At 44.2% G+C, this 20,426-nt stretch overlaps 1 protein-coding gene across 4 annotated transcripts in view; it reads right to left on the bottom strand.

Annotated features, from left to right (window-relative positions):
- CFAP70 (cilia and flagella associated protein 70) overlaps positions 1-20,426 on the bottom strand; it is a 43,313-nt gene extending 22,887 nt beyond the window's left edge. For 2 of the 4 annotated variants that reach the window (XR_012161171.1, XM_073362609.1), the window contains exons 1-10: positions 18,916-19,446; positions 11,473-11,659; positions 10,969-11,067; positions 10,673-10,752; positions 9,372-9,548; positions 8,713-8,895; positions 8,231-8,325; positions 4,792-4,891; positions 3,533-3,667; positions 2,070-2,231 (exon numbers count right to left, since the gene is read on the bottom strand). Coding sequence is in view for 3 of the 4 variants with exons in the window: in XM_073362609.1 (XP_073218710.1) it covers positions 2,070-2,231; positions 3,533-3,667; positions 4,792-4,891; positions 8,231-8,325; positions 8,713-8,895; positions 9,372-9,548; positions 10,673-10,752; positions 10,969-11,067; positions 11,473-11,659; positions 18,916-19,041 (1,344 nt within the window). In the remaining variant the exon portion in view is untranslated. Of the gene's footprint in view, positions 1-2,069; positions 2,232-3,532; positions 3,668-4,791; positions 4,892-8,230; positions 8,326-8,712; positions 8,896-9,371; positions 9,549-10,672; positions 10,753-10,968; positions 11,068-11,472; positions 11,660-18,915; positions 19,447-20,364 lie in introns of those variants that run through there. The other 2 variants (XM_073362608.1, XM_073362610.1) reach the window with 2 other exon arrangements.

Genomic DNA, 20,426 nt, shown 5'->3' with positions numbered 1-20,426 from the left:
GCTTACCATGCTACAGTTTTGAAAGCCATAAATATTAAATAGCCATGCCATTCTCAATGTTAGATTTGGTTCATGCATCATGTATTAGGAAATTCAGAGTGATGATGATTTTTCATTCAGGAAGAAGGAATACTAGCTGGCCCCCTGCCTCCCTTCTGTCCTATAACATGCAACGTTTCCAAGTTTCTGAGCTCCGCAAACCTGCTTTCTCTTATACAAACTGACGCAGCATCTAATATGTGGGACGCTTTGTGATATCATAGAATCATAGAATATCAGGGTTGGAAGGGACCTCAGGTCATCTAGTCCAACCCCCTGCTCAAAGCAGGACCAATCCCCAACTAAATCAAATTTTTTTGTTTGGGTTTTTTTTTATTTGTTAGTCAAACATTGTGTTTATAGATGGACAAGCAAGAGACCCCAAATGGACATTTTTGACAACAAACACTGTATTTGTGGCCTGAGATGAAAGAGAAATTTGCTTTAACTTCATTGCCCAGCGGTGGAGACAACAGCCTGCAAGACAAGTGTCCCTGCGATATGCTAGGCTCAATACATGAAAAAAAATTCATATTCTTTACATATTTTGAGATTTTAGTTCTCTGAAGACTAGCACAAGAGCATACAAAATGCCTGCAGAGACCTAGAGGATGGCTTATGTCAGGGTGTCCCCCTCCCACCTTGACCTCTTTACTCAGTGGTCTACTGTGCCAGATAGCCTAGATTCAGCAGCACCCAGCACAGCAGACCATACAGTTTGCAGCATCTTTTTAATGGGAAAAACCATTAAACTGACTTTACACAATGTGCTACCAAATGCACAAAAATGATTACCCTGTAACAGTCATCATAGGGTTTACTTTTAGCACAGAATATAAAAACAATGAACAAAGATGTGATTTAAAAGTGGTAATATTTTGCCGCAGATTTATCTGCTGCATACACTGGAAATGACAAATCATCTTGAATCTAATAATTCTCAAATGTGTAGTGCTCAAGATTAATGTATTACTGATTATTACTGATACCATATTATAAAATTGCAAGGAATCTGACCAGATATGCAATGTAAGGTATCTGTGAAAATACTATAATTTGCCAAGTAGATAATCTTGTTTATATGTTTGCATCACCTTTGTATGGTGAGTTATAGATATGTAGGGTATATCTGTTATTTCCAAACTTGTGCTGTGTATCTGGGTAACACCCCCAGACAGATTGGCATCAGCCCTGCCCAGCTTGTTCAATGGCCCATCAAGGGTCATCAGCTATACAACTGACTCATTGAAAGAAGGCAAGGGATACACCTTATGAGATAGCAAGGCATGTAGGGGCACACCGGTAGACAGAAAACTCTGAGGCTTTTCCATGCCATGTGCTGTGAAGCTTGTGTTTGGGACACAAAAAGTACAAGCCACATGGCAAAAGAATATAAAAGGCAGCTGCATCTTCTCCATTTTGTCTTCATTCCTGCTTCTTACCCTCGAGTAACTTTTCTACAAATGAAGCTCTGAACAAAGGACTGAATGACCCATCCAGCTGTGGATGTGTTCCAGAGGGACTTTCAAGCCAGCAATCTCATCAATATTGCTAAGAACCTGATATATGGACTTTGAAGTCTCTGTATGTATCTGAGTGCTTTACCATTTAACAACTCTCTTCTTGTTCTTTTTTTTTTCTTTATGACAAACTTTTAGTTTTAGACACTAAAGGATTGGCTGGCAGCGTAGTATTTCGGTTAAGAACCAAACCTATACTGACCTGGTAACGTGGCTGACCCTTTGGGGTCAGAAGAACGTTTTATATCGTGAGTGGAGTTTTTTAAATAACTTCTCACTATACTGGACTTAGGTGCTGATTGGGAGCCAGAGAACTGGAATGCACTAAAGGGGCTGTGTGATTTCTTTTTTAGCTTCTTGATAACCAGTGTCGGGGGATCAGAAGTACAGTTTGTGACTGGTTGATGAGCTTAACTTCAGTGTTAATCACCAGCTTTGGGTGTATTTGCTCTCCCTTTTGCAGCTTGCCCTGACCTTGGCATTTTCAGTGAGGTCTGAACTTACACTTACCTTTCTTAGAACATCCTTCTCTTTGGTCATTTTATCCTCTTTCTGGTTCCTACTGGGAATAGCTTTTGAATGAGGGGAGCTGGCTGCTGCGATCACTGGCCCTAATTTGTTCAGATTGGCTTGATGCCCAAGATCACGTAAAATGCTGAATAGACACTTAGTCTGAAAAAGAAGGAAATTATAAAATTGAGGCAAAAAAAGAAATGCAGATTGATGGACTGGACATCACCTTTCTTGCCTCAACCCTTCACATGCTAGAGCACAGCAATGAATCATTAAATTATCACTAAACATTTTTCAGAGGTTGCCTTTTCAAATAACACTTTATCTCTGCATAGGAGGGTTACATCACGTGCAGTTTAGCACCTATTTAAAAGCTATGGTTAGTGCAATAACTTAGGTTGGTTTGAATTAGCTACATCATCTGGACAACAGCTCTCATCAAGCATAAGGTCCAGCCCATGGCATTAAGGAGACCAGGAAATGAGAATGTGAGAGACAGAGAGAGCATGTGTTGTTTTATTTGCAAGTTACAATGTATTTTTATAATTGTGACCCGGGGAGGAGTACCATATGGGAAAGAAGACATCACCAAAGCACTGCTGGGATATTGTGGAGAGCAGAGACTAAAGGAAAGCTGTCTGCCTGGACCTGCTTTTCAATAATACATCTCCTAGAAGGACAAAGTTTGTGTGACTCACACAGGAAAGGGCTGGTGTTTTCATCCAGGTCCAGCTACTAGACTGCACCTGGGATATTTATGATCCTCAGTCAACAGTTAAGGTGAACGAGGGGACCAGTAAAACCAAATTACTTTCCTGTGTGTGTGCGTCTCTCCTGCTTTGGGACAAAGATGGAAACAAGTTCAACATTCTATTATTACTGTGGGAAACATGAATGTTAATATTTGCCTAAATAACATGGTTGGGGTGAAGGGGAGAAGAGAAACTAAAACAGAAAAAACTGTATGAATTACAACCTCAATGTGGTCCTTTTATTTAAATTAAAACCTTTTGAGCATCCCTATTGGTAACTACACTGATCCAGTAACCACTAAATTTTCCTAGGGAGGACCTGCCTCACTAGGAAGTGGTGGGAAAACACCTACCATAAGGGGGAAGGAGGATTTTTACAACACTGATTAGCTGCTGCCAGAGAAAGGAGCGCAGAAAAGTCATGTCCTAAGGGTCCCTTCAATCCCCAAAACCCATTGCTCAGGATGTCTGCCTCATACTATGGCTTAGGAAATAAATCTGCTCTTTTAGGAAACTGCTCCAATAAGCTTGTCTTATTACTTCTCCCTGGAGCACTTGGAAATCCAGTGAAGCCTCAGAGCCAGCTTTATTGTAAAGGCAAACCTAAAGTACCATTCTGATAGCCCTGACTGCTCCCAAACATGTGACGCATGAACATAGATGGACGAGGAGATTGTACTGCAGTGTACAGTACAAGCCCATTCTCACCTTCCCAAACACCTCACTGTCTTGATATGCAAATACACGGAAAGCTCCTCGTATGCGCTTCACACCAGGGTACAGCAAAGGCACCATGTTGACGTATGCCACGCCATGGAAGAAAATCTGTCCATCATCATCTCCCTGGAAAGGCAAACAAGACCAGGCATGAGTTAGCTAAATGACTTATCAGGACTGTTCTTTGCAAGGTTTTTAGGCCATCACTGCAGGCTTCTGCGTACTGCACCAATTCCTAATAAAATAAAGTTATATCAATGGTGTCCTGTCTATGAAGTTTCCCCAGCTGGCATAAAGCTATGTCAGCTTGAAAGAATATGCTGTAGTCCTTCCATACCCAATATTATTCCAATCTCTGCAGGTCAAGGACACATTTTCTTAGTGAAGCCAAGTGCTCTGTTCCTGGTGGGCTGTACCGTGGCACTCAAAAATATAAGCCTCTAAAGGCACTCACCATCTGATTAGGAAACAGAATGTCTTGCTAGAGTTATGAGGAGCTTAGTGTCCTGTATGGGGCAAGGAGAACATAGTCATTGCTGCAAAATCATATGGCCAGTTTAGGATCCTGAACATCTGAGAGGTGCTCAAGGAACATCTTGGCCAAAGGAAAGATCAGCTAATCACTTTCCCAAGCAGTTACTTTCTCAAGTAATCCCTCTTCAGTTGCCATGGTACTAAAAAAAGAAAAGGAGGACGTCTGCATTCTTGTCAACTGCTGGAAATGGCCCATCTTGATTATCACTACAAAAGGTTACGTCCCCCTCCCCACCCCCCAGCCCCGCTCTCCTGCTGGTAAAATAGCTCATCTTACCTGATCACTCTCGTTACAGTGTGTATGGTAACACCCATTGTTTCATGTTCTCTATGTATATAAATCTCCCCACTGTATTTTCCAGTGAATGCATCTGATGAAGTGAGCTGTAGCTCATGAAAGCTTATGCTCAATTAAATTTGTTAGTCTCTAAGGTGCCACAAGTACTCCTTTTCTTTTTGTGGATACAGACTAACACGGCTGCTACTCTGAAACCTGTCACTAAAGAGCACTAACAAGATAGTTCTGTGTTGTAACTTGAAACCTTGCTATTTGTTTGACAGCTCTGTAAGGCTTATTACTCCATTACCAAAGCCTCTAGCTCTCCCTAACTCACCTCTGCCATTTGGAAACTGTTCTTAGCTTAGCAGAACCTCTGATGGAAAATAGCACCAAAATACAATCATACGCACATACACAAACCTCTAGGCATATTTACCTTGTCTAATTTGCTAGATTTCCCTTTGGTGGAAGTAACCATAGGGACCCTGGTAATCTCCACTGGCCAGTACCGGCATTCTGCAATGCGCTTCTGTAAGCTGCCACACCAAATGAGACAATTGAGACATAGAAAAACAGTCCAGAGATTAGCTTGTGCCACTTAGGGAAAGTGAGGCTACACATTTACAGTAAGCTCTATGGAAAGAAAAACTGGTAGAATACTTTTCTTTAAAAAAAAAAATCTACCAATGCCCCCAGTGAAATGTTCTATACTAACTTTCAGTTTTTATTAGCAGGGACAGCTGCATGAAAACAGGAATGTTATTCCTTAAGAGTTCATCAGCTCTTATGGCTCATTCTCCATCGTAAATCGCAGTGCTTTGGCTGTGCTATCACAGCATTCAGCTGTAAAAATCACAAAGAATAGAATCACAGGATAGAATCGCAGAAATGTAGGGCTGGAAGGGACCTTGAGAGGTCGCCTAGTCCATCATCCCGAGCTGAGGCAGGACCAAGTATACCTAAGCCATCCCTGAAAGGTGTTTGTCTAACTTCTAGGGATTCCACAAACTCTCTTGGTAGCCTATTCCTGTACTTAACTATCCTTATAGTTGAAAGTTTTTGCTAATATCTAATCTAAATCTCCTTTGTTGCAGATTAAGCCCATTACTTCTTGTCCTACCTTCAAATGGATATGGAGAACAATTGCTCACTGGCCTCTTTACACCAGTCGTTAATATACTTGAAGACTGTTATCAGGCTCCCTCTCAGTCTTCTTTTCTTAAGACTAAACATGCCCAGGTTTTTTTAAACTGTTCCTCATAGGTCAGGTTTTCTAAACCTTTTATCATTTTTGTTACTGTCCTCTGGACCTTCTCCAACTTGTCCATGTCCTTCTTAAAGTGTGGCACCCAGAATTGGCCACAGTACTCCAGGAGAGGCCTCACCAGCATTGAGTAGAATAGAACAGTTACTTCCCAGGTCATACTTATGACACTCTGGTTAATACAGCCCAGCATGATATTAAGTTTTTTTACAACTGCATCTATAGTTGGCTCACAGTCAACGTGACCCAGTATAACCCCCAGATCCTTTTCAGCAGCACTACTGCCTAGCCAGCTATTCCCCATTTTGTAGTTGTGTGTAAGTGTAGCACCTTGCACTTGTCTTTACTGAATTTCATCTTGTTGATTCTGAACAATTCTCAAGACTGTTTTTAAGTCTAATCCTGTCCTCCAAAGTGCTTGCAACCCCTGCTAGCCTAGTGTCATCCACAAATTCTAGGTGCTTACAAATGGATTATTTAATAATTTGTTCCAGTATCTTTCCTGGTATCAAAGTTAGGCTGACTGGTTTATAATTCCCTGGGTCCTTTTTCTTCCTCTTTTTAAAGATCGGTACTTTGTTTGTTCTTCTCTACTCCTCTGGGATCTCACACATTCTCCATGAGTTCTTGAGGATAATTGTTAATGGTTCCGAGACTGCTTCATCCATAGGCGCCGACTCCATGGGTGCTGTGGGGCTGCAGCACCCATGGGGAAAAATTAGCAGGGGCTCCGTACCCACCGGCAGCCAAGCTCTCCCCGCCTCCACCCTCTCCTCACCTCTTCCTCCCCCAAGCGCGCCGCATCCCCACCCTTCCCCCTTCCCCTCCCAGCGCTTCCCGCCCACCACTTAACAGTTGTTTGGCGGCGCTTAGGACTTTCCAGGAGGGAGGAGGAGGAGTGGGGATGTGGCATGCTCAGGGGAGGAAGTGGTAAAGAGGTGGGGCAGGGGTGGGGACTTGAGGGAAGGGGGTGGAATTGGGGCGGGGCAAGGGTGGTGCAGGGGCGGCAGGGATGGGGCTGGGGTGAGGGGGGTGTCAAGCACTCACGGGGCAGAGGGGAAGTCGGTGCCTATGGCTCCACCTAGTTCCTTGAGTACCCTAGGGGTGCATTTTGTCAGGCCCTGATGATTTGAATAGATCTAATTTACCTAAATATTCTTTAACCTGTTCTTTCCCTATTCTGTCTTGTGTTCCTTCCACCTTGTTGTTAATATTAACTGTGTTAAGCATCTGGTCATAATTAATGTTTTAGGGAAGACTGAAGCAAAAAAACATTAAACACCTCAGCTTTTTTTGTGTTGTCCATTAGCTCTCCTTCCCCACCAAGTAGTGGACCTACACTTTCCTTCACCTTTCTCTTGCCTCTAATGTATTATAGAACCTCTTCTTGCCTTTTATGACCTTTGCTAGGCATAACTCAATTTGTGCCTTAGCCTTTCTGATTTTGTCCCTACATGCTTCTGCTATTCTTTTACACTCATCTTTAGCAATTGGTCCAGGTTTCCACTTTTTAGGATTCCTTTTTGATTTTCAGGTCATTAAAGAACTCCCAATGCAGCCATGATGGCCTCTTACTATTCCTCCTATCTTTGCATCAGGATAGTTTTCTGTTGATAAGCTAGGATGATCACTTAGGGCAGGGAGAGAGCTAGTCAGGTTTAAAGAGGAAAGTTCATTATAACAGATGATATCTTATGTCTTCTTTAATGCTATTTGTTATGCCTGGAATAGCCTTCCATTTAATGTGAGCCAAGTCCTCCCTCTCTTTCAAAACACTCCTGAATATAACCACCTTCCCCCTCCTGAAAAGCATCCAACTATAAAGACCAAACTCCACTCTGTTTGTTCGGGACCCTTTGCACTGGACAGAACAAACCATTTTGTGACTTTAGAAAACAAGCATTTTGGGGCTGTGACTCTCATTTGTTTGGCACATTTTATTCACTGTACAATGCCATCTGCATCTATGGCACATTTGATATAGATCTATTATTAACTGTCAAATTAGTCTGAAACATGTTGGAGTTTTTCTTTCTTTTCTCCCCTTTACTTTAGAAAAGAGATTAATAAGAGCAGATATGACAAAAGTTTAAAATAATGAATTATAGAGAAGGTAGAGTAAGCATGTCCATTCTTCCTGTCTTATAGCTCAAAAACAAAGGGAACATTCAATGAAATTGAAAAGTAGCAAATTCAAAACAGATACAAGAAAATACTTCTACACATAATGTATAACTGGACTATGGAACTCATTGTGACAGTATGACACTGAGGTCAAAAACTTAGCAAGATTCAGTGGGACTGGATATTTATATGGATAAACAGAAATATCCAGACTTTTAATTTTTTTAGCATTCACTATTATAAGTACTGAAAGGGATATAAAACCTCATGCTTCAGGATTTAAAACAAGCTCTATGAGGGATTAGGCAGATTACCCCACATCTATAGTGGGGTCTATTGTGCCTTCCTCAAAAGCACTTGGTGCTGGTCACTGCCAGAGACAGATACTGAAATAGATGAATCATAGGGCTCACACAGTCTGGAAATTCATATGTTCTTCCCCATCCCCATCACTTTTTGCCCAGGGAATTTTCCTTTGTTTTCTTACCTGAGTACTGCTGGAGGGTCCAGGTAACAGCGTCTTTCCAAGTCCCAAACAATTCTCTTTTTTATGCTCTCTGCCTGAATCCTAAATTCCCTGTCCTAGGAGAAAGAGTCAGATGTTCAAATCACACCCTGACAGAGTACACTGTGTTCCAACGGATGGGCAGTGCCTAGCCTAGCAGTGAAATGCTTATCTCCTCCAAGGGGAGAACTTATTGCAGAATTCGACTCCACTCAGAAACAATCAGCAGGTGAACAAAATGAGTTAGTAACGGTTACTACAGTTCTGGGGCCAATTAAAGTTAGATTTATTTGTGTCACCAGCAGCCTGGCTTGTGATGGTGCTTGGACAAGCACCAGGTCTCCTCCTCCAGACCTTGCTTCCCATTTCTCCTGTTTTGTATCTTTTAAAGTAGGTCTTCAGTCATTAGTTTTGCTACGCACTCGGGCTCTCTCCCGGCTGCTTCAAGGTCATTTCTTCCTCACCTCTGTTTTGTTGAGCTCTCCATCCTCCTCCTCATAGGGGCCACCAACAATAAAAGAGCCTGGAATGTTTTGAGCTCCTGGTGCCAGGATGTTGCTAATGGGCCATTTTTTTGGCCGGGGTATTGGCTCTTTTTCCCCACCAAGCTTCAGGATACCGTTCTTGAACATCAAGGGGTACTCTTTCTAGAGAGATAGAGAGGAAGAGGATTTTCATTCAGAGGTCTGAGCAAAAGCAAGTAAACACTATAGTGAAGTGTGACCAACAAGTAAAAAGCAGCATTATAGCAACACAGCTGGGAAAACATGCTCCAGCCCACACAGGTATAGAAGCTACAAAGTATAAGCATCAAACTGCATGAACTGACAGAGACAGGAAAATCCCACCCATTTCAACACACATGCACATGGGAGTTGCCATGGAGACGCATAGACCAGGCAGCAATGGGCTTGATCTAAGTCACAGAAATATACATACACAAACAGCTGAAAAATCATTGACAAATATCAATATAGTTATGTGGCCACAGAAACGGTTGGACATACTCACATAATAGGCATAGGCATTCATTACTCATGCAGATTAACATCTTAGAAACCACAACCACAGAAGCAAAGATCTATCTGGGACATGTACAAAGAGTTCATTGACAGTTCCCCACCTCTCCAACAGTTGGTACTTGCAAGCAAACCATGTAGTTTTGCTGGGGTCCTGTGGGAACAAACACTTCAGGGACAGAATAAGCAGCCTCCAATGTAACCCTGAGGAGGTTGCCACCTGAAAGTTTCGATACAGAAAGCAGGGGCTCTTGGATGGACACTGACACTTCAAGGCTACACTGCAAAACAAGAGCAAACTGAAGTGACATTCCACTGGAAACAGCGAAGTTATTAAACAGTTACATGCATCTGTCTTTGCAGAGGAAATGAGTAGAGGTCTGCCTAAGCTAGAAATCTATAATATTATTTTATTCATTGATTCAAATGAAGAACAAATGGGCATTACTGTGTGCTAAATGAATCTTATGGCAATTAAATGATTTGTGTCCAAATTGTAATGTTTCTCTATTTAGAATGTAAGCTTCTCAGGACAGGGACCATGTCTCTCACAGTCACTGCTTAATAAACAAATGAAAAGTTAAATAAAACTTAGCTGTGTTGAAAGATCATTAAGGATGCAAAATGAATCACTCAATATTCAGGAGATGCCACAGTTAACACAAGCAACCTCAACTGAGCCCTTTATCTATATACATTATTACACAGTATTTAATCACAAGATCACATATAGGATGGATGGCATTCAGTGAATGAAGTAACTTTTGAATATTTATCTTCACTGTTCAGTGTGATTGGCACTTGCCTCATTTATTACATACCAATTGACCTGTCTACTGATGGCAGAAATATGTTTTTAGATACACCAGTGTAAATTTAAAGTCCATTGATTTCAATGAATTTACACTGGTAATTGTAAACAGAATTTGGATTAAAATTAGACACACTTCCTAATTCACTATGTATCATTGCTTCATTCACTGAACACTGTTCAACCAGTGTGCTGAATAAGGCAGGGATCCTGTAGTAAAAATAGTATACGATAAAATAATAAAAGACCATGTAATATTTTGTTTGCACAAAGGGACAGAGTTAAGGTTATGCAGGCATCTTAAATGAGGCCATTTTCTGATTTGTCAGTGCTTCACTTTGCAACATTAATGCTCTTTCAATGTAGTTTTTTGTACAGCATATATTAGGGTTTATGGACCCAATCCTGCTCCTATTGTAATCAATGGGAGAAGGACAGGGCCCCAAATTTTTATATGTATTGCCATAATGTATACATAATTTGCAATATGGCTGAGTCATAGTTCCAGAAATATTCATAGCTTTTGATTTAAATTGCACCATATAGCTGCATAGTTGAATTATTGAGTGAATGGCCCTGGGAAATTCCAAATACCTTGGCATCTGGGTGAAAGCTCTCTAGTGGAGAGCCAGGAATTGGATGCAGTGGAACTGTTGCTCTAAATGAACACTGTCCTGTGAAGAAACAAAGACAGAATCAGCATAAAGTCTGAAGCCTTCCTGTAGTGAAATCACTCACTCAATGGAAAAACTGTGCTATCTGCCCCCCATATAATCCAACTTTCTAAAGACAGCACTAGATATTATTTGTCAACAGAAGTGAAGCTACAATGAAGAAGCTTTGTGAGAGCAAGAGGTGGATGTGGACACAGTATGAATTCTACATTACACCTTCCAGCAGAGGTAGAAGATCCACAACAGCCTGACCAAGAGCCACAGTCTTTTCCTCCTTCTGCTTCTTCTCCTTTGGTAAAACTTCAATCACAGTCACTGGGGGGGGAAAAACATAGAATCTGGAGATGTTTCTCAATCACCCTTAAAACAGCAGCTGGAAACAGTGAGATCATTCAGGATGCTTAAAAAGTGTATTAGCTCTTAACCAGAACTCCTACTTGATTCCCCAGTGACTGACGGGGATAGAGTAGCTGAGCGTTTCCCACAGCCAGTGCTCAGACTTCATTCTCAAGCAAGTCCTGCTGGACGAGGATGAGAATAGAGTACTGTCGCTGAGAGTTCCCCACAGCAATGCTTCTACTCCATTCTCTAATGAGTGACTCCTGCTAGGAGCAGATGGGATGGAATATTGAGAGCTCCCCACGGCCAGAGCTCCTTTCAATTCTCTAGTGATTCATTCTGGGAAAATATGAATGGATAGTTAGAGTGACAGTTACTTACAGAATAAGGGTTTGTGTGCGATGTCATCTAGAGAGTTTGGCCCATCAGAGTTGTATTCAAAGCTAGTGGTGAAGTTATATTTCACTGTCCCATCTGAAGAAACATCAATTTTCAGGGAGTCACCCAGGATAACACCGTTATACTCTGCACGCACATAGGTCACTGGAGTGTCTCCTTTGACACCTTTCTGCCAAACACAAACCAACAATAGGTTAATTATTTTATTCTAAAGCAAAAGGCAGATTTCAAACTGCTCACAACCAGAGCTGTCCACAGAAGGTGGTTGAGCTAAGGAATGCTTGTTTGGGAAAGAAAGGTTTTTTTTTCAGGTTTCAGAGTAACAGCCGTGTTAGTCTGTATTCGCAAAAAGAAAAGGAGGACTTGTGGCACCTTAGAGACTAACCAATTTATTAGAGCATAAGCTTTCGTGAGCTACAGCTCACTTCTTCAGATGCATATCGTGGAAACTGCAGCAGGCTTTATATATACACAGAGAATATGAAACAATACCTATTCCCACCCCACTGTCCTGCTGGTAATAGCTTATCTAAAGTGATTTCCAGCACAAATCCAGGTTTTCTCACCCTCCACCCCCCCACACAAATTCACTCTCCTGCTGGTGATAGCCCATCCAAAGTGATAACTCTTTACACAATGTGCATGACAATTAAGCTGGGCTATTTCCTGCATAAATCCAGGTTCTCACATCCCCCCCACCCCCATACACACACAAACTCACTCTCCTGCTGGTAACAGCTCATCCAAACTGACCACTCTTCAAGTTAAAATCCAAGTTAAACCAGAACATCTGGGGGGGGGGGGGGTAGGAAAAAACAAGAGGAAACAGGCTACCTTGCATAATGACTTAGCCACTCCAAGTCTCTATTTAAGCCTAAATTAATAGTATCCAATTTGCAAATGAATTCCAATTCAGCAGTTTCTCGCTGGAGTCTGGATTTGAAGTTTTTTTGTTTTAAGATAGCGACCTTCATGTCTGTGATCGCGTGACCAGAGAGATTGAAGTGTTCTCCGACTGGTTTATGAATGTTATAATTCTTGACATCTGATTTGTGTCCATTTATTCTTTTACGTAGAGACTGTCCAGTTTGACCAATGTACATGGCAGAGGGGCATTGCTGGCACATGATGGCATATATCACATTGGTGGATGTGCAGGTGAACGAGCCTCTGATAGTGTGGCTGATGTTATTAGGCCCTGTGATGGTGTCCCCTGAATAGATATGTGGGCACAGTTGGCAACGGGCTTTGTTGCAAGGATAAGTTCCTGGGTTAGTGGTTCTGTTGTGTGGTATGTGGTTGTTGGTGAGTATTTGCTTCAGGTTGCGGGGCTGTCTGTAGGCAAGGACTGGCCTGTCTCCCAAGATTTGTGAGAGTGTTGGGTCATCCTTTAGGATAGGTTGTAGATCCTTAATAATGCGTTGGAGGGGTTTTAGTTGGGGGCTGAAGGTGACGGCTAGTGGCGTTCTGTTATTTTCTTTGTTAGGCCTGTCCTGTAGTAGGTAACTTCTGGGAACTCTTCTGGCTCTATCAATCTGTTTCTTTACTTCTGCAGGTGGGTATTGTAGTTGTAAGAAAGCTTGACAGAGATCTTGTAGGTGTTTGTCTCTGTCTGAGGGGTTGGAGCAAATGCGGTTGTATCGCAGAGCTTGGCTGTAGACGATGGATCGTGTGGTGTGGTCAGGGTGAAAGCTGGAGGCATGCAGGTAGGAATAGCGGTCAGTAGGTTTCCGGTATAGGGTGGTGTTTATGTGACCATTGTTTATTAGCACTGTAGTGTCCAGGAAGTGGATCTCTTGTGTGGACTGGACCAGGCTGAGGTTGGTGGTGGGATGGAAATTGTTGAAATCATGGTGGAATTCCTCAAGGGCTTCTTTTCCATGGGTCCAGATGATGAAGATGTCATCAATATAGCGCAAGTAGAGTAGGGGCTTTAGGGGACGAGAGCTGAGGAAGCGTTGTTCTAAATCAGCCATAAAAATGTTGGCATACTGTGGGGCCATGCGGGTACCCATAGCAGTGCCGCTGATCTGAAGGTATACATTGTCCCCAAATGTGAAGTAGTTATGGGTAAGGACAAAGTCACAAAGTTCAGCCACCAGGTTAGCCGTGACATTATCGGGGATAGTGTTCTTGACGGCTTGTAGTCCATCTTTGTGTGGAATGTTGGTGTAGAGGGCTTCTACATCCATAGTGGCCAGGATGGTGTTATCAGGAAGATCACCGATGGATTGTAGTTTCCTCAGGAAGTCAGTGGTGTCTCGAAGGTAGCTGGGAGTGCTGGTAGCATAGGGCCTGAGGAGGGAGTCTACATAGCCAGACAATCCTGCTGTCAGGGTGCCAATGCCTGAGATGATGGGGCGCCCAGGATTTCCAGGTTTATGGATCTTGGGTAGTAGATAGAATATCCCAGGTCGGGGTTCCAGGGGTGTGTCTGTGCGGATTTGATCTTGTGCTTTTTCAGGAAGTTTCTTGAGCAAATGCTGTAGTTGCTTTTGGTAACTCTCAGTGGGATCAGAGGGTAATGGCTTGTAGAAACTCGTGTTGGAGAGCTGCCGAGCAGCCTCTTGTTCATATTCCGACCTATTCATGACGACAACAGCACCTCCTTTGTCACTTCCTGGACACTACAGTGCTAATAAACAATGGTCACATAAACACCACCCTATACCGGAAACCTACTGACCGCTATTCCTACCTGCATGCCTCCAGCTTTCACCCTGACCACACCACACGATCCATCGTCTACAGCCAAGCTCTGCGATACAACCGCATTTGCTCCAACCCCTCAGACAGAGACAAACACCTACAAGATCTCTGTCAAGCTTTCTTACAACTACAATACCCACCTGCAGAAGTAAAGAAACAGATTGATAGAGCCAGAAGAGTTCCCAGAAGTTACCTACTACAGGACAGGCCTAACAAAGAAAATAACAGAACGCCACTAGCCGTCACCTTCAGCCCCCAACTAAAACCCCTCCAACGCATTATTAAGGATCTACAACCTATCCTAAAGGATGACCCAACACTCTCACAAATCTTGGGAGACAGGCCAGTCCTTGCCTACAGACAGCCCCGCAACCTGAAGCAAATACTCACCAACAACCACATACCACACAACAGAACCACTAACCCAGGAACTTATCCTTGCAACAAAGCCCGTTGCCAACTGTGCCCACATATCTATTCAGGGGACACCATCACAGGGCCTAATAACATCAGCCACACTATCAGAGGCTCGTTCACCTGCACATCCACCAATGTGATATATGCCATCATGTGCCAGCAATGCCCCTCTGCCATGTACATTGGTCAAACTGGACAGTCTCTACGTAAAAGAATAAATGGACACAAATCAGATGTCAAGAATTATAACATTCATAAACCAGTCGGAGAACACTTCAATCTCTCTGGTCACGCGATCACAGACATGAAGGTCGCTATCTTAAAACAAAAAAACTTCAAATCCAGACTCCAGCGAGAAACTGCTGAATTGGAATTCATTTGCAAATTGGATACTATTAATTTAGGCTTAAATAGAGACTTGGAGTGGCTAAGTCATTATGCAAGGTAGCCTGTTTCCTCTTGTTTTTTCCTACCCCCCCCCCCCCGATGTTCTGGTTTAACTTGGATTTTAACTTGAAGAGTGGTCAGTTTGGATGAGCTGTTACCAGCAGGAGAGTGAGTTTGTGTGTGTATGGGGGTGGGGGGGATGTGAGAACCTGGATTTATGCAGGAAATAGCCCAGCTTAATTGTCATGCACATTGTGTAAAGAGTTATCACTTTGGATGGGCTATCACCAGCAGGAGAGTGAATTTGTGTGGGGGGGTGGAGGGTGAGAAAACCTGGATTTGTGCTGGAAATCACTTTAGATAAGCTATTACCAGCAGGACAGTGGGGTGGGAATAGGTATTGTTTCATATTCTCTGTGTATATATAAAGCCTGCTGCAGTTTCCACGATATGCATCTGAAGAAGTGAGCTGTAGCTCACGAAAGCTTATGCTCTAATAAATTGGTTAGTCTCTAAGGTGCCACAAGTCCTCCTTTTGTTTTTTTTTCAGTTACTCCACATACAAGAATGGGTTTATGAGGAAAAGTTCTAATCTCACTGAGATTTCACCCTCTTCTCTCCATTCTATCCCTCTGCAGCGCCCCAGAGGTTACTAGCACCCAGCTGTGGAAGGGGCATTTAGAAGTAATAGTCTTCATCAACATGGATGAAGAGAGATAAGCATAACTACACTGACTTTCATCCAAAGGGGCAACATAATAATAATAATTTCAAGAAAGGTTCTGATTTTTGTAAACAACTGAGGAGGTAGCTCACAAATGGCATGGCTGTGTTAATATGAAATTCTAGAATACTGTATAGCTAAAGAACTCCTTGAAATCTAGTGAGAATTTTAGCAAGTTTTTTGGAAATATTTGGATTCTATGGATTCATTAACTCTACCTTAGTAGCTTTCAAGAAGGGTACAGTTTTTAGCATGTGTTTACCAGTGTTCTTAAACACAGGAATATAGGAAATTCTAAAGTATATCAGACCAATAGTCCACCTACCTTGCTAGCCTTTCTCTGACAGTGGCCAGGAGCAGATGCCTCCAAAGACAGTGCAAGAAATGATGAGGTGGACAATTATGACATAACCTCAACACAGGGGGAAAAAATTTCCTAACCCTCTCAAGATAGAGGTTGGCTTATGCCCTAAAACACAAAAGTTGATATCCTCGCCAAACTTTTCTTTAATGCTTATCCATATAAGCCAAATCTTTATTTGAATCCTGCTAAGCAATTTTGCCTAATGATACCTCGTGGTAATGAGTTCCATGATTTTATTGTGTATTGTGTAATCAATATATCATTTTATCAGTTTTAAATTTCCTGTTTTTCAGTTTCATTAAATGTCTCCCTATTAATCCATTAAGAGAAAGCCTAAATAGAAGTTACCGTTTCTATACCATTCATTATTCTGTATTCCTTTCTCATGTCCTCTCTTATTCATCTCCTCTCTAATTACACATTCCCAAATTTCTTCTATGTACCTTCATCTGGAAGTTTTTACATATCTCTTAACATTTTGGGTTTTTTTGTCCATCTCTTAGCCCTCTCTGTACTTGCTATTTTCTTTTTGAGAGGGGGTGACCAGAACTGAAGTATTCCAGTTCAGGTTGTACCACTGATTTATAAAATAACATTATAATATTTTCAGTATTATTTCCCATCTCATTCCTTTTTATATTTCCCTACTGCACAAAGACTTAGCAAGGATAAATCAATGAATGCGTGAGAGGTATTTTGATACTATGGTATAAATGCCTAGACAGATAGCTAGATGCATTCCAACATTTTATTTGCTTTTCTAACTGCTGCTACATAATGAGCAGAGATTTTCATTGTTCTGTTCACTGTGGCACCCAGGTCTTTTTCTTGAGTTGTTACAATTACTCTAGACTACTGTTTCTCAACTGTGGCCACCATGGCCTCATGTGGCCACCAGGGGGGGTTTCCCTGTGGCAATGGCAGTTTCGGGGGAGAGGGGGAAAACATCAGCCCCATCCCCTTCCTCCCTGTTGCTCCTGCATGCACCGCCTCTCTAGAGACACAGGTGGGACACACAAGGCTTAAGGAGCTAGCAGAGGAGGCAAGGGGTGGGGGTGAGAAGGTGAGCGGTGAGCCAGCAGCAGGGTGAGGAGGTGGGCAGCGGAGGGGGGAAGAGGGGGCTGGCTGCGAGTGGGGGAAATGAGGAGGCAAGAGGCAGGCGGCCGAGCGGGGGGGTGGGGAGGGGAGGTGAGCTGCGGGCCTGCGGAGAGCCTGGCGGAGGAGTAAAGAGGCGAGTGGCAAGCCAGCAGCAGGGTGAGGAGGCAGGTGTGTGTGGGGGGAGAATCTGGCTGCGAGCGGTGGAGGGAGGAGGTGAGCAATGAGCCATGAGTGAGTGGGGTATTCTCACGGCGGGCAGAGGGGTGTCTGTGGCAGGGGAGTAAGGAGGTGAGTGGCGGGTGTGGGGGTGAGAGGAGGTGAGTGGCGGGTGGGGGACTGAGGAGGGACACAGGAGGCAAGCGGCAGGCGGGGGGTGAGGAGGAAAGCGGCGGGTGCATGGGCAGCGGGTGGAGCCCCCCCTTTGTGGAGGCTAGCTGCCGACTGCACCCCTTCCACCGCGCCCCTACCCCACGGCAGCCAGAACCCCAAGGCTCCCTGCGCCCCCTGCAGCTGGAGCCACAAGCCCCCACCCGGAGAAGCCCTGAGTGTCTCCCCCCCCCACCTGCCCAGAGCACCCCTCATCCAGAGGCGCTCCAGGCTGGCCAAAGCCCCGAGTCCCCCCACCTGCCCAGAGGAGCCCCGGCCAGCCGCAGCCATGCCTTCCCTCCCCTTCTCAGACCCAAGCCACGCAAATATGTTTTTCATTATTATTTGGACTTCTATTATGTCAAAGCATTTTTAAATTCACTTCAGAATTGTTATACAGACAACCACTTTTACCAAAAAAGCAAAAGAAACAATAATAAAAAGACAATAAAGTGCAAAGCATCTTATTTATGTTTCTATTTTGTTAGGTCCAATAAAGAATAGAGATAACTGCATTATTTTTATTATTGCGTCTGAAAACAAAACCCCAAAACCTTACATAAATAAATTACAAAGATTTGGATGTATATATGTGCATATTACTTCATTAACTTTAGGAAAAATAAATAAGGTTAGGAAAAGGTGTCAGTACTGCCACCAGCAAGAGTTGGTGGCTGCACTCTGAGGCCACCAAAAAATACGCTGTGAGAACCCGAGAGTAAGGACAGCCAGGAATGTAATGTGACACAGAGTTCACTAATGGTCAGATTTTGATTTTAGTAAACTGGCACAAATTTCAATTGAGTTATTTGAGATTTACATTACTGTAACTGAGATCAGAATCTTCCCACATATCAGGAAACAATGGAGGGGGTTTAAAAAAAAATTTTTTTATAAGTATTTGTCTCTGTATTTTGTTGGTGAGGGTGTGGAATTCAAAAAAGGGTGTGGAACTCAAAAAAGAAAATAACATGTTAGCAATCGTGCATTGCTTAGAAAACTCTGTTGTAAAGATACTGATAGTAATACAGGAGGAGGCATGGCAGGCCACGTTTCAAATTAATGTTCACGCAATGCAATATTCCTGGATGGGCTGTCGATGGGGATTGAACCCAAGATTTTTGGACCAAAAAACAAGCTCCTTTACTCTACATATGGATTAGCCACTACAGGGGAACAGAGAGGTATGCTGTGTAACTATGGGTTATGCTGAGGTCCTGGTGTCATTACAGATTGCTCAGTGTTGTGTTCTCATACCAAGTTTTTGAAGGGTTTACAGTATAAAAATTCATGCCTGCCCCATTTACTAAAGCAGATATATTTAATGACAAACAAGCTGAGACATTTCAAAAGCCTTTACCAGGTCACATCCCTCGAACACTGTGATCTGTACCGGTTTGATTGGGGACAGAGATGCCTCAGTGGCAAAAGGTGGAGCCTGTATAAGGGATCCTCTTTTACTAGCCTGTCCAGAAAGAAGAGCCATGTCTCTGCAGAAATAAGGAATGAAAAAAATTAAACATACCAATACTCTTTCTTCTGGGCTTTGTTTTGCAGTAATTCAGCACAGCCTCTTGCTATGCTCTCAGAGGCACTATTCCTTGTGTTGTGAGCTCTTCTACTTTCTCTAAAAGTACCCCCTCTCCCAGCTAATCAAATTCAAAATAATGTAAATGATACACAGAAGCAACACGTTCGAACAAGATTCAAGACCTGGATGTTGAAACATCACAATATGCACAGAGTTTTACTGATCACAGAAACACTTTTTACAGTTCAGTTTTCTTCAGTGTGAAGCTCAAAGTGAAAAACATCTTATGGAAAGCATAAACCCAGTATGGTACAGGACGGGGAGCATGTCAAACGTTTGTGTGATGGATCTAGCTATGGAGGGAGAGTAGGATGAAGGGATCCCCAAAGAAGGGCAGGTCCCAGGGAAAGGGATACCCAGAGCAGGGGCAAGGGAAAGGTATACCCACAGTGTGTTGGAGGGTAAGTTCCTGTGGCAGGGGATAGCCAGTGAGGCAGGGAGGGACGGGGTACCCAGAGGCAGTTCCCAGGGCCTGGGGTGGGGGGAGAGGGGACAGCCGCGGAGGGAGGGGGGGAAGAAGGCGGCAGTTCCCAGGGATGGGGATAGCCGGGGGGGGGGAGTTCCCGGGGGAAGGGGAGGAGCGGAGTGGATACCTGGTGGGGACCGCAGTTCCCAGGGCAGGGGATAGAGGGGTGAGGATACCCAGAGAGGGCAGTTCCCAGGAGGAGAGGGGTGGGGGACAGCTGCGGGGGGCAGCAGTTCCCAGGTCAGGGGATACCCAGAGGCGGCAGTTCCCGGGAGGAGGGGGCAGGAGACAGCTGGGGGGGGCTGTTCCCAGGGCAGGGGATAGGCGGGGTGGGGGCGGGGATACCCGGTGGAGGCCGGTTCCCGGGGCAGGGGGATACCCAGAGGGGGCAGTTCCCGGGAGGAGGGGGCAGACAGCTGGGGCGGGGCAGTTCCCAGGGCAGGGGATAGGCGGGGTGGGGGCGGGGATACCCGGTGGAGGCCGGTTCCCGGGGCAGGGGGATACCCAGAGGGGGCAGTTCCCGGGAGGAGGGGGCGGGGGACAGCTGGGGGGGGCAGTTCCCAGGGCAGGGGATAGGCGGGGTGGGGGCGGGGATACCCGGTGGAGGCCGGTTCCCGGGGCAGGGGGATACCCAGAGGGGGCAGTTCCCGGGGGGTCCCCGCCGGGTGCACATGAAGGAGGCAGACCCCAGGGCAGGGTAAGGGGCCACCCCTGGTCCCGGGTGTACGGGGACGTGAGCGGGGGGTGCTCACCGCGTACGGCTGGGACGGGGAGGAGCGAGTCAGTGACACGATGCCTTTCAGGGGCGCGTCCT

This window comes from Lepidochelys kempii, chromosome 10 (assembly GCF_965140265.1).
Source record: "Lepidochelys kempii isolate rLepKem1 chromosome 10, rLepKem1.hap2, whole genome shotgun sequence".
Taxonomy (NCBI): Eukaryota; Metazoa; Chordata; order Testudines; family Cheloniidae; genus Lepidochelys; species Lepidochelys kempii.
Note: the sequence above shows the minus strand (reverse complement) of the source record. Positions and strands in the feature narration are given on the sequence as shown.